Source organism: Cydia pomonella, chromosome 28 (genome assembly GCF_033807575.1).
Source record: "Cydia pomonella isolate Wapato2018A chromosome 28, ilCydPomo1, whole genome shotgun sequence".
Classification (NCBI taxonomy): Eukaryota; Metazoa; Arthropoda; class Insecta; order Lepidoptera; family Tortricidae; genus Cydia; species Cydia pomonella.
In genome coordinates, this window is record NC_084730.1 from 1,898,208 (window position 1) to 1,915,092 (window position 16,885).

Sequence of the window (16,885 nt, forward strand, 5' to 3'; positions counted from 1 at the left end):
GCTATCACGGTTTATGAGATACAGCCTGGTAACAGACAGACAGACAGACGGACAGTGGAGTCTTAGTAATAGGGTCCCGTTTTTACCTTTTGGGTACGGAACCCTAAAAACTGTCCTATGTCCTTGCATTTCTGTTAATATTTCCAATTGCATTATCTAAATCGGTTCAGTGTATAAACGTGAAGACGTAACACACGACACAGACTGGGTTATTATTCTGCGACCTGATTCTGCGACTGGAATGGTTATATGGGTTATTATTGTTTGTCCTGGTCACAGTCTCACTTTTTTTAAATCCTTACCATAAATTTAGTATGCCAACAAATAACCCGACCAAATTACGCAGGTTGGTTTTAGTATGTATTCAGAAATCTTAAAACGTGTTTTTAATTTAGTCGTATTGCGTATGTTCTGCCCCTCTCGGGCGCACGCGTATTGAATAACTATAGAAACTATATTGTATCCATGGTTTCAGATGATAAAGTCGAATGTCAAAACGGCTAGGATTAATTTTGACAGTTTGACCCTGGGGCCTAAGCCGCAGTGACGCTCAAACTCGGAAGGTCGGCTGAAAATGGGTGAAACCTTACAAGAAGAGATTAATTATTTGGCCTTTTGAAACACCTCTAGTAATAAGTAGTTAATAATAATCGTAAGGCTAAAATTATGCGATAAATATTATAGTCTGGTAGAAAGTTTATATTATAATATTAGAAACCCAACGCCTTCTATTTCTTCTTCCTCGCGTTGTCCCGGCATTTTGCCACGGCTTTGGCAACTAATCCCAAGAATTGGCGTAGGCACTCGTTTTTACGAAAGTGACTGTCAACCTTCCAACCCAGAGGGTAAACTAGGCCTTATATGCATTAGTCCGGTTTCCTCACGATGTTTTCCTTCACAGAAAAGCGAGTTGTAAATATTTTTCCCGCGAATATCAGCAATGATGCCCGATAATTAACGACCGAGGAGTTCAAAATGATCTGAGCACAAGTTTATTGTTAGAACCTTATCAACCGGTTTATTTTTAAATCCCGAAATAGCCCAATATTTTTAATTATTTTATACTCTTTACGTAGGACTGGATCATGTATTTAGGTAACAACTTCGCATTATTAGATAGTCCCATTAAACATGAAATAATAAACCAAAGAACGAAAAAGAACGTAAGAATACCGGTATTTTTTGTATGAAGAAAAAACCGGTTCCGAGCCTTGCTTATCACACTGGCGATTAGGTATTTGTAGGAGAGTTGAAAGCGGCGCGAGCGCTACGAATTCGCTGCGTACCTACTGGGAATTTAGGAAAAATATAAGAAAATTCGTTGCGCGCTCGCAGCGATACAGTTGCGCGCTCGCAGCGAAGTTGCTGCGTTCTTACCTCGCTAGCAACTACCCCACAAATCACCACTGTGATGAGGCTCTAAAGCAGGGGTCACCAATCAGTTTCTCCAGGGGTCCGGTTTTTAAAACAAAATTACCATCGCGGTCTGTTTCTACTTGATTTTATTATAGCTAGTGTACAGCACAAATGTTGTCGCCATGGTTGACAACACCACGACGACGATCCTACCAATACTGCACGTGACGTACACAATGCCGGATTTAGAGGTCTGGAGGCCTCGGGCAATAAAGGAGTGGAGGCCCCCTGGCCCCAAATTTTTTCCAAATAGAATGGTAAATTTACCGAATTCTCAATTGTGGGGGGCCCCTCTTTTGTGGAGGCCCGGGGCAGTAGCCCCGGCTGCCCTCCCCTAAATCCGGCCCTGGACTTACATCCAGAGCTGTCACACCCAACGTCATATAAGCAGCGATAAGGGCAAGCACAAGGCGCGAGCGACCACTTGCCATCTAGGAGCCACCAGCGACAGAGTATTGTTTATATGGTGTCCTGAGTTGAGTATAATTGTATCATCTATTGGCTTTATCGTTCACGATCGTATTAAGTGTAATATGGTTTACATATTATACTTACGATCAGTTTATTCCTTGTATTGTTGTTACGTGAAAAAATAAATAAATTTATTTAAAAAAAATAGGCCGCGGTCCACCATTTGATGACCCCTGCCCTAAAGCATACGTGTCTAAGCATCTTTCGTCCACTTAAGAATTTTCTTAGTCTGATATTCTCTTACCGTTCACCCTCCAAGGTGGACACATCGCCGTCGCAGCTGGACCCGGTGACTGTGACCAGCTTCAGCCCACGCCAGCTGCCGGACACAGAGCTGGACAAGTCGTCAGGCATGATCTGCAAGATTACCGAACATTAGGCTTGTACACACCGAATATCGATAAATCTTTCTCTTCCTAAGAAGAATGTCTACGGAAATATTTGTATTATTTATTTGTCTATATTTTAAATTTATAATATTAACAAGTAATAAGTAGTACCTATTTAAGAGAGGTATGGGCATTGTGAATGTCACCTCGCTTTGTGTGGTAGAGTACACCCAGTGGATGTCATTCCAGATCTGGAGCAGAGTCCAACTGGGGAAGTACCTCCTTACAGAAAACCGCAACCAAATAACACTAGACCCTACTCATAGTGTTGTGTTCCTGCCGGTGAGTAAGTTTGCCAGAGCACAACGAGGGGGAGGCGGGTTTAGGGTCGGTCAACGCGCATGTAACTCCTCTGGAGTTGCAGGCGTACATAGGCTATGGAGACTGCTTACCATCAGGCGGGCCGTACGCTTGTTTGCCACCGACGTAGTATAAAAAAAAAGTAGTTTTAACAACCATTTTTTTTATATTGTATAAAATTGTGCCATATATGTACATATAGCTCTATATTCTATGATTTATTTAAAACTTTATTGCACAAAAGAAAAACTTAATGTACAAAAAGCGAACTTAATGCCATGAGGCATTATCTACCAGTCAACCTTAGGGCAAAGCAGAAAATATTGTAGGCGGTGCGTGCTGCACGGCACCTGCGCGCTGTAATATACAGATACTAATGAGAGGTGGCACACCGCATGCGTGACGTTTACGTGCACGGCACGTGCGCGCTGTAATATACAGATACTAATGAGAGGTGGCACACCGTATGCGGATGAACGTGTACGGCACGTGGACGTTGTAATATACAGATACTAATAAGAGGTGGCCCACCGCATGCGTGACGTGAACGTGCACGGCACGTGCGTGTTGTAATATACAGAAACGAATGAGAGGTGGCACACCGCATGCGTGACGTGTACGCACACGGCTCCATTTTAGCGGACGTACGCATATGCACTGGCCTTAAACATTATCCTTTAACTACCCAGAGGCCTATAAAGAGGCCTTCAATTAAGTTGTAAGTGGATCTAAACTTTTATTTTTAAACATATACTTATAGGCCTAGTTTACCCTCCGGGTTGGAAGGTCAGATGGCAGTCGCTTGCGTAAAAACAAGTACGCCAATTAGTTGCCGAGCTGACCCCAGGCTCCCATGAGCCGTGGCAAAATGCCGGGAAAACGCGAGGAAGAGGATTATGATACTTATTGGCAAGTTTTGGCTCTGACTCCTCCCTCTGTTGTTCACTTTCTAGCATCTTCAACAATGTAAATTATTCTATACCTTTCACAAGTGCAAGAAAGTAGGTAAGTCACCGTTAAACAATTAGCTTCGACATTAGCTTTATAATGACATTGAAATCATCGACTGTTTTGCAGAAAAAAACAGAATAGGACGCTTCCAATATTACTTAAACTAAAACGCTTTAATTACCTATTCAATAAATTTATAATGTATACCTAAATAAAGTAACTTCATTCAATGCGTTAGCCATTAGCACAAATTTAATGTTCCCACTCACCTTAATGTCAAGTTGCCTTTCGGATATCTTAACGCTAATCTTACGTTTTATAATATATTTTCAGAAATCAACATCACACAGAATAACAGTTATTGTACTAACCTTCACTGATTAATACACTCCTTTAATCAAAATAACAATATTATTTGTTTAATCATACTAAACACAATCCACTACATTCAAATAATATAAAAGATATCGTTCTTGACATGCTACTACGTACCCTCTTTTCATAAAAGACGGTAAAGAATGCGTGAAAGGCCTACCCTAATTCAATTAAGATATTGTATACTGCATATGTACATTACAAACACACACAGTATCTTGTCATTGAATAAATGATGCTACTCAGTATTTTTATTTTCTTATAATTACATAAAACATTAAAATTATAATAAAGTATACACATATGTTGTCAAATCGAATAATAAAATGGCTTAATGTGATTGTTAATTAAAACGCCATTTTTTACATCCTTTACAAACTAAAATGTAAAACAAAATTAGTTCTGCTTTTTACCACTAGATGGCACGATTTTTGATTTCAGCGCCATCTTATAGATAATGTCTGAACTAAAACATTACACATGCAAACATGCACGGTGTTAGTTCTGCTATTCGTCGCTAGATGGCTTATTGAAACTAAAAATGAGAACTTGCATGAAGATATTAGTTCCGCTATTTATCGGTAGATGACACTTTTTTTACAAGGTTAGTTTATAAACTATGAAGCGTATCGTTTCTATCAGAGGCTACTAGATGTCGTAATGCAACTAATAAGGAGGACAGAATTTTCCAGCTACTGTTTTAGTAGGTACTTTCAGATCACAGTTCAGTTCAGTAGCCTCCGATCTTTTGTTTTGGCTGTACGAAAACACCAACCATCGATTTCAATACTGTTTTCGTATGTGAAATCAAATAAAAACATGCCTTAAAATGATTACGTAAGTGAAATAAGTGACCAAGTCGTGCCTTTAAGTTGTTGTTATGTTAAAACCGAGTTCTTGTTTAAGATTGTTAGAGTTATTGATTTGAAGAGTTTGCGGTTAACGTTTATTTCGTTTGTTAATCTTTATTTTGTGAATGAATAATATTTTGTACATTTGAACAGTTTGTGTGATTTGTTTTATTTTGTTATTGACTCACGTTAAAGGTTGGTAATATTTGTAGTTATTTATTAATTAATTAAAAGTCAGTAGGTTATTTTCATACCTAAATTAAAAAGCAATTTCAAATCATTTTCTACTTCACTGAATAAATGTAGGTGTACTATATAGTTTCTTTAATACAAAGAGAAAAATAAGCAATAATTTGTTTTAATTATTAACGTAACCAAATTTTGAAACAAATAGTTTGTCGAAATAAAAGACTACTTGGAAGAGTAATAGCCAAGTTGTGTAACTTTTGTAGTTTTTCGAATGCGAACGGTGCCATGACATAAGGCCTAGTCATTATTTTGGAACGATAAGATTTCACTTTAAATATTAAACCCTCGCAACTATTTGAATACTTACCTAATAATGGTAATATTGAATGTAAGTTTTTCTTCGATCTCAAAACGTAAGTAGTCGTATTACCCAACGATTGAAATAAGCCCAGAGTTCTAAAAAGCGTTATACCATATATTTATAGAGGTATCACTCTTATTCCATTGCAGTTTAAAAATAATAATAAATAAAGTGGCGTGGCTATAGATTATTCTAATATTATGTAAGTAGCCATAGCTGCATAGTCACTAAGAGTATACACATAAATTAGAACAGGGAATTAGATAAATTAAAATCGAGTCGTAGAAATGCATATAATTTAAAAAACACACATTCAACGAACGGGTGCTAACGTTAAGCCAATAACGTAATAACGTTGTATAGTATAGTTCGTGGCATCCACGATGACGCGCACATTTGTCAAATCTAACATTTATTTACATGACAATACGGTTCAAGCCACGCGTCTTCGTGAATGACACGATCTATATCTAACTTAGTTAAGTAGATGAGCTTGATAGGCGGTAATCGGATAATGTTGAATGTATAAATTGTTCACTTCAAATAGCTACATCTACTATTATAGGTAGTCTAACGGCGTTTGTCACTGCGTAACCATGGCAACATACAACCATTGCAAATATATAACTCCGTATAAGATAAATAAGGTCTAGGAAAAAAACATGCGTCCAAAAATCAAGAAAAATGTATCCTCGAATAGATGGCGATATACTTTTGGCCTATACTCGAGTAGATGGCGACACCGTTTGATATTTAAAACATATCGGTGAAAGAACATGGGTCAAAATGCCATATGTCATTCTAAGAGATTTAGTCCTGTCCTGAGTCGAAAGATGGCAGTAAATTTAGCGGACTACAAAATTTACTTTGACTATACGCCTCTATACTAATTATCTTTGATCATAGCTAAATCTCCCCCTATTTTCTTCTGTACAGTCGACGTCAAAGATATGTTAAATATTTTAACTTATTGGGAGAATCAACTTTTTAGCGTCACTCGTTGCCATGGTTACGATTAGTTGTCCAGGGGACAAAAGTTCATTGAAATACTGATTTTATGTTACTTAAATGTATCAAACTTGCGTTTTTGTGGTCGTTATAACCAATGTCCATAATGGGCCCCCTACTAAGCATGTTAATAGAACGGCATACAACGTCTCTTCAAACAAACTGTGCCACTGTTGTCCCTTGGACAACGGGACAGGATAACAAAACAAAAAAAGTTGATTCACCCTTTTACAAAGAAGTTAAAGTAATTTTTTTAATGAAATATGTTTATTATGACTCCCTTAATTTGTCCTCATCATCTCATCACAGATGATATCGTTGTCTGAGTACCCACAACACAAGCCTTTTGTGTAAGAATGTCCCTATAATATTTTTTTATTAATAGTTTTATTTTCTTCGCAGCCTAAAACACTCATGATGCCTACCAATTAGTCTTCTAAGAGTTCCCGAAATCTGTCAAACACCCACAAAATCATGAAGACTCGTTTGACAGCTGTCACATATCTGGGCTTCACCGCAACGGACCGCCGCCTGTCAACTGTCATGCTCCCCTGGCTGTTGAAGGAGATTAGGACTTGCGGCACTAATGATAAGGTCAGTTTTTCAGCATTTAATTATCACTTTCAGTTTGATGTTTAACCGACTGTAATGTTTCGAATTTGTTTTTATCTATGTTCTAATTTTAAGGGTTCCGTACCTCGAAAAGAAACAAACGGAACCCTTATAGGATAACTTCAAGACCCTTTTTCTCAGGGACGCGTGGAGGTATCAAGCTGGAATTTATATCAAATACTCTGGTCTACTGTCCCTTATAGCTGTGAAAAATCAATCTTCTAAGCCAACGCAATCTAAAGATACAGCCGTTTATGCCACAAATTTCCGCAAATTTTCGACACTCGCAAGGGAAAACCTACAGGGTACTTCCCGTGAACTCAGAATCTTGAAATTTGGTACGAAGCAACGTCTTATAGCACAGATAATGGAAAAATTGCGAAAACCGTAAATTTTTAGTTACATCATATAATAAAAATATTTTTAATAATTGATGACTCGAATATGAATCGAATACCTACAGGTTTGTACGGAACCCTCGGTGGGCGAGTCCAACTCGCACTTGGCCGGTTAAAAAAAATTATGTCGGAAAACATAATTTGGTCAAGTGGAACGGGCGATAAAGACCATAAAATGATGATATGTATTTGAAATTTGATATCGCCGGAGGTCTAGGGGGCACCGCAGAGGGGCATACACTGTATGTAAAAGTTGAGCTCTAGGGGGGCCCATCCCCCCGCCCGTACCTGCCTACACCCATAATGTATGATAACGAAATTTATTTTTGTTGTAGCTCAGCATAACGATAGAAGACGGCTGCCTTAAGGCCTACAACGAGAACTTTGAGCCAGTCATCGTTCACAGGCTGGTGGATATCATCAGGTAGGTAGTTACTAGCTTTTGTAATAGCTAATTTAATATAGGTAGTAATTTTTACTAATACCTACGCTACGTACAGTCCCTGTGAATGAAATCGGCTAGGATCTCATCATTATTATCAATTATCATCACTAAATTTACTTTTTTTATGTTTTATTTTTATATTAATTAGTACCTGGTTACATATGTAATTAGTACCTGGTTACATATGTAATTAGTACCTGGTTACATATGTGATTAGTACCTGGTTACATATGTAATTAGTAAGTACCTGGTTATGGTTACATATGTAATTTTTATTTAGTGATGGCGTTATCGTTTAAATATTTTTTTTTCATAAGACCTACCACAATGTTGTCTGGAAGAGATCGCTTATAGTAATAACAATTAATAACAATATCATTATTAAATAAGCACCCACATTTTTCATCAACGAACTTTTTATTTATCGTGCCGTAAACTCACCCAATTAAATTCAATCTGCAACTGGTTCACAAGTTCAATGCGTCATTAAGTATGAATACCAATGTTATTTTTGGTGTTATCCGTTTTTTTTTCTCCCATTAAAAATGACACTTTACAAAACAAATAATCATATTTTAATGAAAAGAAAAATGATTAAAAATACATCTTTTAATTCAAACACAAATTACAAAGCTACAAACATTATTATTATAGAAATAAATTAAATAATTATTAGCGGCACTCTGTAGAAATCATTACTTTGTTTGGCCAGTGATCATAAGCGTAGGAGTTGAAAATAGAGTTCTGGTTACTTTGGTTATAATATTAGCGGAAAATCGTTGAGCATTAGACTTTTTGTTTGCCGCGATATCTATTGTCGAGTAGCAGTACTGAGAATTCCGCTACTCCATGCTAGATGTCGACTACGAAAATAATAAGCGTTTTGGTACCAAAACTCATGTATGGAGTGAGCACTCTATGCACTTCTTATTTGTCTATGGTTCAGCAGAGACGCTATTCTCTTCCTTCTGACGGAATCATAGGTATTTTCATTTATAAAAATATTATCATCAGAACTCAATCATTCAAATAATAATTCCCGTACAACTAAACAAAGATATTCGATTTAGTTCTGAACAGGACAGTAGTTGGGAGATTTTGGACTATACGAGTACTCTGTATCTTTAGGTATTTAAATAAAAGTATACAAACATTTTTTAATTTTTCGGGTAGTTATAGCATTTATAGGTTAACCAACAAAATACAAAACCGCCTGGATCTGTCACTGAACGACCTGACTTTAAACCTACATTATTTGATCATGTAATGTTTTCATCTACCCTCAACTGGCTTAAGGTATGGAGCCATGTGAGGGTAGATTTTGTTTACCATTTTTTAAATAGGTAAAGATACAGAGTATAGATATAGTTGGATGCTTTCATTATATTTAAAACTGTTTGGCAGGGCAAGTCAAGTTCCGGGCAGGCCTGATGAGCTGTTCTACATACTCCTCAATGAGAAGGAGGCGCTCCTTCACTGCTATCTCTTCAAAGCAAATGGTGTCCAAGAGGTAAGTCTCACCAGCAGGGCAAGCTAAGGCCCAAGTCCTGAGGATTCTCCTCAATGAAGGAGACCTATCCTCAACCAGTAGCGTCCAGGAGGGCTCGTTAGTCATGTACCAGGCAGACCTGATGAGCTGTTCTATATGACACACTGTTTGATGAAAAGGACGCTCTGCTGTACTGGTACCTCTTTAAATCAATCAGCGTCCAAGAGGTAAAATCCTAGGCGTGAGTGGTCCTACAGACTCCTCAGAGAAGGAATCACTCCTTGTAGCCGCCGTACAGGTCAGGATCTCGACGATTCAAATAAAAATTCGATTTATAATGAAGTGAATCTTCCAAAAGGTACTGGTTTACAAGGGTCCTTGCCAAAACGGTTAACTGTAGAAAGTGGGTGTTGATAGTCTGGAGGATGATGAAAGAGTGATTTGCAATATTTGATCAGTCCAAAAGGTGGTTTAAATTTAGGTGCCTCTAATTGGCCGCGTTAGAAAATATGTGGAGCGCTCCTATTGGTGCTTTTGAAAAGCCTCCGAATACTAGCCGAGCCCGACGGCTGCGTTTAGCTACTGCATTGGGAATATTTTTATACAATAATAAGTTGCATTCGCAACACTCCTCTACCTCAGAATCACACACTACAGAATTATTAGTGTCCAAGACCAGTCTCACTAGCAGGGCAAGGTTCTAGACCTTTGTTCTACATACTCCTCAGTGAAGGAGGCCCTCTACCTCTTCAGAATTAGCGTCGAAAAAGTAGGTATTACTAGTAGAAGTAGTGGGCAAGCCATTAAGTACCTACCAATAACAATGTTATTTTTAATATTTTCTAAATTATTCTAAATATAAATAATAAGACGAGCGTAGCGCAAGGGCACTACCTATCTTTTCGAAGCGCTCTGTCGTTTTTTTTAACCTCTTAACTTAGGTTTGGATTATACCAGATAAACAAAATTCTTGGGATATGATGTCAATATCGGACTTATTAAAAATACAAAGTTTCAATTGCATAGATTTCATATTTTAGATTTTATTGATACCTAAAAAAATCCGATTTCGTCACTGACACACTCACGCACTGATGATCATCAAAATTGTTAGGATACTTCCTGGAGTCCTAGAAAGCTGAAATTTAGTACGTAAGCTAGTTAATAGTATACAAACAACAAAAAAATATAAAACTTGGATCTTTTACCCCTCAAATCCCTCAATCTCTTAAACTAGGTAATGGCTGATAACTTTTTGGCAGTGCGAGCCGTATGGTCTCGTCTTGACAACATACACGAAAATGTTTTTGGTGGGATAATGTAGACCTGCGGGTCGCTATTTTATCGCTTGTCACGTTCTAACAAGTATGTAAGTGCGAAAGTGACAGGCATAGTGACAGGCAATAAAAATGCAACCATGCTGCCACCGCTGAAGTCTCAGAGTAAAGTATAAGATGTAATGTGTTGAAAAGATGTGTCCCGCCGAGTTTCTTGCCGGTCCATATTGGAATACCCTCTTCCAATTGAGGGGGGATTTAAATCTTCTCGGGTCAGAGGTGTAGGGTTAGAGCCGGTGTAGCTTTATTTGACGTTCATAAGCGCATATTAATATGCCTACTGGAATAATAAACTATGGTTATCTTTAAAAGTGATACAAATAATAGTCACCAAATTACCCAAACCATGATATTCGAGTTCGATTTTCACCATAGTAGGAAGATTTTGGACTATAACTGGGTGATTTTACGGTGTATGGTACAAAACTTAGGATACTTCGTCCAGATTTAATACACGTTGGGCTCGAATCCGACAGATTTTAAAGGTGTATTCTTGATCGCATTTAGAGACTAAAGACTAGACTTTTATGTTATACAAAGTCTTCTGAAATCGATCTTGTTTTAGAGATAATGACAGTTCTTGTGAAAATTTATTTCTGTAATAACTCGGTGAAAAATGCCTTTTTGGCTGCGATGCTGCCACTATGTGACTTGGTTACTTACATACCTACTGACAGGCATTAGTTTTATAACGAAACTCACAAAATTTATCTGTAAGTAAAAAAACTACTTATTTGTTGTAATATTATTTTTGCCAAGATGTCAAAATAATGTATCCTGTGCAGAGACACACACACACACATACACTTACAATTTTTTTTTTCCGAATTTAACAAAAAAAAATTATAACATTTTTTGCTCTTTATGGCCTCAGACATGCGTGATTAAAATCTGCCACATACAGATCGCAGTTTACACTCCTTATTAATGATCCCTGCATTTACCTAATTAAATACGACGTAAGTAGCTTCTATTCTGGTGGAATGCATAACTAATTAGGTCAAGAGACTTGGCCTCTTTTTTGGCGACACAATTTTGTGATATTTCAAATTACCCTGAGAGCTCGAGCTAAGATTGGGCATGTATTTTTTACAGGGTAGGTTTATTCGATTCTTTAAAATACATACAAACATACATTACAATCTCGCCTATTTCCCGGAGGAGTAGACAGAGACCACGGATTCCCACTTGCTACGATCCTGACATACCTCTTTCGCTTCCTTCTCTTTCATAACATTCCTCATACACGCTCGCCGGGATAGCATGCTCTTGACCTGGCCTTTCTGCAGTATTTCCCCGATTTAATCAGAGAAAGACCACCGAGGTCTACCCCTCCCAGCTCCCTCTTCTACTTCTCCCTTAGAGAGTGTATATCTTTGTTAGACTTCTTTAAATCATTCTTTCCACGTGACCAAATCTCAACATACCTTTCTCAATTTTTGTCACTAAATCTTCGTTCAGTTCCGTTCCTTATCACACTGTTCCTAATTCTTTAAAATGTAGTGAAATAAGGGTAAATAACGTCACCTGTGTCTGTATTGACATGACACCTATATTTTGATATCTTTCCCATCACGGAACAATGGTATTCCGGAACTTTGGGAGTCGTGCGCGGAGCCGAAGCCAACCCGTAGAGGGTCTTTTGACACTTTAATGAAATGTAATGGTGTACCGAGCGGATACTGCCCTTGCTCGTGTCATGGGACACATGCATGGGATTGGGAGTGGATGGAAACTAAAATGAACTAGGCTAGTGGGTGAAAGCAATGGACTTAATATTAATACTGGGCTGTAGGATATAAAACCGGACTTATGCCTATTAAATTACACCTTTATTATTGTATCTCCTTGGATTTCACGGGCCTATAAATCCCGGTCTTTTTATAGGCTTGGATATAGATCCAACACGTAGAGGCCCCTTGGAGAGCTTTAATGTCATGTAGAACGCCTGCTGGAACCCGTTCACAGCACCGGTCGCAGCAGGCATTGGGACTATTGTAGTAAAAGTGAACAGTATAACGGTCTATGGATTGAAGTTTGGGAGGACAATGAGACTGAGTTATTGCAAAGAGGTCCGGACACCTGCCATAACAATGTTTTCACTAGTTATCGAGGCAGGCGGTGACTCGCCGCCCACTAGATGGGCCCCTGAAAATGCCGTCGTGAAGACGACCAGAAGCAACACCAGTGTAAGCGGCTTAGGGGTGTCGAGAGGTGTACGCCGCTTTCTACCCAGTGGGTGATAACAGCCGCTGTGCCATCTCGCGTCTTATGCAAGTTTTCACTTCCACCCCTGGAGCATTTAGCTCTAACGACTCCTCTCTGGACGGCCAATGAAGGCAAGCCAGAGCTGAGAGTCCTGCGGGTCCCCTTGGGGTCCACTCCGACCGACGAAGACACACCGGAGACGGAGACCCTAACCGACTCTCGGGAGTACTCGGGTCCGTGGGGTCGTTACTCCACAACAGCTCGCTACAAGCTGCCCTGCGGATACACCTTTATTATTATTATTATACCTGAAAAAAAACTCAATCTGTTTAGTAGGTAGACTATACAAACATATTTTAGACCCAATTGTATATGACTTAAGGCCTGTTTCTCAATGTCCAAGAAGATTATTGGACAGCTAACTAACAAATAAATTAACTGCCAAACTTCCTACAAAACTTATCACTTTATCTACCTACCAGTTAAGCTTATTTGAAGATTGTGAAACGCCAACGATGATTTTATTCGTCAGATAAGTGGCAAGTAGCTTATTCAGGACTTTACTTGGACATTTTGAAAAAGGCCTTTAATCTACTTATCTATTCCACTTAGAAACAAAATTATATAGTGAAGTAGGTATGTTTTTGTATACGTTATATTGAAAATTAATCTTGTACATATTGTTACATTTTGTTATGCATCTGAGTTGTTTGTAGATGATCGATCACCGCGTGCGTCACGCCATTTTGTTGATAGATCACCGATTTCGTTATAGACCACAGATTAGATAAAACAGCGCTTTCTCTTATGAGTACGTGGGATGTATTAGGACTATTAGGTAAACTATACCTCAGGTGGCAAATGATGATCCCTGAGGCAGTTCATTTTAATAAATAAAAAAAATAAAAAAATGTTTTTAGACCATTTCGGTCGTTGCAATTTTCCCATAATTTACACACAATACACAGTGTAACTTATAAAGTAATAGTTCTAACACGATATTTATTTAAATAAATAATTAGTAGTTAAGAATTCAATATCAAACATAAACTAAAATTATATATTTTTTTGTTTCATTGCCTTGGTGGGTATTGGCGAACGAATTGAGCGGGTCAATTACGAACGTTCGGCATTGCCCCATACCTATAGAATAAAAATCGGCCCTCAAAAGGGTGTATAGAATATGTAGCTATTTAATTAAAAGTAAACGTAAACTCCCATTTAACTTGAATTCTCCATTAAAAAAAAGTAAATCTTCATTTTACGTTTGTTTAAAATGAACCCATCTATGGAAATGAAAATGGAAAGAGTTAGGGGAGGCCTTTGCCTACAAAAGGCATACAGATGGATATTAGATATATATATATATATGTTAACAACAAAATGTACTTACAAAATACTTGTCTGAAATAAAGGCTATTTCATTCATTCATTTCATTTCATTAAAATGAACCCAAAAAAATGTACAGCCGGGCAGTCGTCTTCATTTGGCTAACGTTTTGATTATATTTGCCGGCAATTTGTACGTTTTAAAATTAAAGTTTAATGTTGACTAACTGTCGTACATGATCCCATTTATGGGCTAGTCTGGGACATTTGAGAACGATCGTAAAGGCCTCATTAGGTGTTCGTGATTGCCCGACCAGTGTCGGGTAAACATGAATGAAGATTTACAATGTTATTTACACAAAAAAGAAATATACATATATTTATAGTTTTAAATCTAAATTGAGCAGCCAATCCCTTGCATCTGCTGTGAGGGCAATCAGGTCTTGCATGCCTCCGGCAAACCGCCTCTTAGGACATTTCTCTACGATGTGAGGGATTGTTTGGATAGGCTCCCCACAGTCACAGGCCGGTGTCGGCGAAATTCTCCATCTGTGGAGGTTGTGATTGCAGCGCCCCACTCCCGTTCGGATACGGTTTATAGTGACCCAAATCTTCCGTTGATCTTTAAAGCCAGTCGGCAGTTTAGTGGGGTCTATGTTGGAGTCACCATCTTGTTCTTGCCACTGCTTTCTCCACTTCGCGGAAACATTAAATGGCTCTTGGCCCTGTAGCAGTCAATGCAGTTAAGGTCAGACCAAGCTAAGTTGCCAGCGATTTGATAGCCCAGCCTGTGCACGTGTTAAGTAAACGTCATAATTTTATAGAAGTTTGACGTTTAAAATTACACTTGCACTATTTGGGCTGTCAAAATCGCTGTCAACTTATCTTGGTCTGACTACCAAATTTACCAGTAGGTACCTATATCTAAGTCTCAACGATGCAGTTTATTTTAGTTCAGTAGTGTCACTACCCCGAAGCGCAAACTCACCCATTGTATGCAAGTTTATTCAACTAATATTTTCCACGTTTGAATATGTTTTGAATTTTAAATTGGGTAAATTCATTCTTGATCCTGCCAAGGAAAATGTTAACATTAGGAAATTTTATCACCTTTCTTTATTATTTTACCCTTATCGAGGCTGAGATTTACGGAGTGTAATAAAATTACTTTATAAGTATTAAAAGTTATTTTCAAATTTACAATATGCGGTATTTTAAAACTAACGTATTTTTAAAATGAAACTAAATTAAAACTAAAAACGAATACTAAATAAAACTAAAATATGTCTAAATTTGGCCTCTTTGGCATGGTGCCGAGGATGCTGGTAGCATTTCCCCGCTGGATTGCGATGCTAATACGTTGCACAAGAAAGCTGCCAGCTCTTCGGTAGCCAGTGAAGTCGACCGGTCTTTTGAATAGCTGTTTAAATTGTAGAGCCGGACCCCACGGGCCAAGGGTCTCGATCCCAAAGGCTAAGGATAAATAGTTTAGTTAATTTATTAAGGATTAATAGCTAGCCGTCAAAATTAAAGTGGGATAGTTGCAATGCATTGCCATTTTGAAATATTTAATAAAAAAATACGTTCATGAGTCGCTTCCTCATTTCGTCGCTTGCCTAGTCGATAAAGGGTTAGAGTAATAATAAATAAATAAATATTTAGAGACAATCTTACACAGATCAACCTAGCACTAAACTAAGCAAAGTTTTTACTATAAGTACGTCAACCAATTTGATTCCTAGGCCATTATAGAACCATGTCATAATGACTTCTACGACAGTGCTTATTCAGTGATGCATGTCATGTATAGAATAGTTAAAGCGAAAAGGTTCTATAGTGGCCTAGGATTCAAATTGGTTGACTGTAGGTGACGATGTACATACTTGAAATAGATAAATACATACTTATATACATAGAAACACCCATCACTCAGGAACGAATATCCGTACTCATACAAATACATAAATGCCCTTCATCGGCAGAGTCACTACCCACTAGGCCAGACCGGTCGTAATTAATTTAATCAATCCGATTTTATTAAACTGCACTAGCTGTTTTAGAATAACCTATACCAGTCAGGATGAAGATGATTCAATTAGGCGTGTTTACACGATGCTGTTAACGAACGGTATTAAATGTAGCATACTGTATACGCCGTACGCAACATTTGCGTCATATATCGTAATAGTAGTTTACGTGACTGTTACATAATTAAAGTCATTAAAATACGAGTGTGGGGTTATGGAACGAATAAAATGAGTTTCATAAAAGAATCACACGGGTACTTTAATGCCTAATTATGTACAGTTATATATACTGCTTTATGTACACCAATATCATAAGCTTCAACAAAACAAACTAATTTTATACTTACAAACGAATTAAAAGATAAACAAAACATCAAATGGCGGTACTTAAATGAAAACGCATGGGGCATATCCGTAGTTTTTTTTTTAATTTAGAGACAAACTAGAGTCGAGGGCCGACTGCCATATCGTTTGATAACAAGTAAAATGCGAGATTCGTCAATATTGTTTGCAACTGACATTTCATTTCTGATACAAGAATAGAGGTCGAATAGAAGCCTGCATAGCTTTAAACGGCGTCTAAAACACTGGCTTATTGAGCGCCCGTTTTATAATTATAATGAATTTTTAATGTATAAGGGCAGTTAGTCCTTTTACACATCAATTTAGATATAATTATTAATTTATTAATCATATATTAATTATTCTGTTTTTTATTATTTCTATTTT

The 16,885-nt window shown here is 37.7% G+C and overlaps 2 protein-coding genes across 5 annotated transcripts in view; one reads left to right on the forward strand and one right to left on the reverse strand.

Moving 5' to 3' along the window:
* Positions 1-4,043, reverse strand: part of LOC133532855 (P protein-like) — a 45,549-nt gene extending 41,506 nt beyond the window's left edge. For 2 of the 3 annotated variants that reach the window (XM_061871701.1, XM_061871700.1), the window contains exons 1-2: positions 3,899-4,043; positions 2,132-2,244 (exon numbers count right to left, since the gene is read on the reverse strand). In XM_061871701.1, coding sequence (XP_061727685.1) covers positions 2,132-2,241 — 110 coding nt within the window. In that variant the 5' untranslated portion in view covers positions 2,242-2,244; positions 3,899-4,043. The remainder of the gene's footprint in view (positions 1-2,131; positions 2,245-3,898) is intronic. The other variant, XM_061871702.1, reaches the window with a different exon arrangement.
* Positions 4,044-4,595: 552 nt separating this feature from the next.
* The window catches only part of LOC133533095 (TBC1 domain family member 1-like), a 72,176-nt gene continuing 59,886 nt past the window's right edge, over positions 4,596-16,885 (forward strand). For both annotated transcript variants that reach the window (XM_061872042.1, XM_061872043.1), the window contains exons 1-4: positions 4,596-4,739; positions 6,714-6,905; positions 7,657-7,745; positions 9,171-9,276. In XM_061872042.1, the coding sequence (XP_061728026.1) occupies positions 6,786-6,905; positions 7,657-7,745; positions 9,171-9,276 (315 nt within the window). In that variant the 5' untranslated portion in view covers positions 4,596-4,739; positions 6,714-6,785. The remainder of the gene's footprint in view (positions 4,740-6,713; positions 6,906-7,656; positions 7,746-9,170; positions 9,277-16,885) is intronic.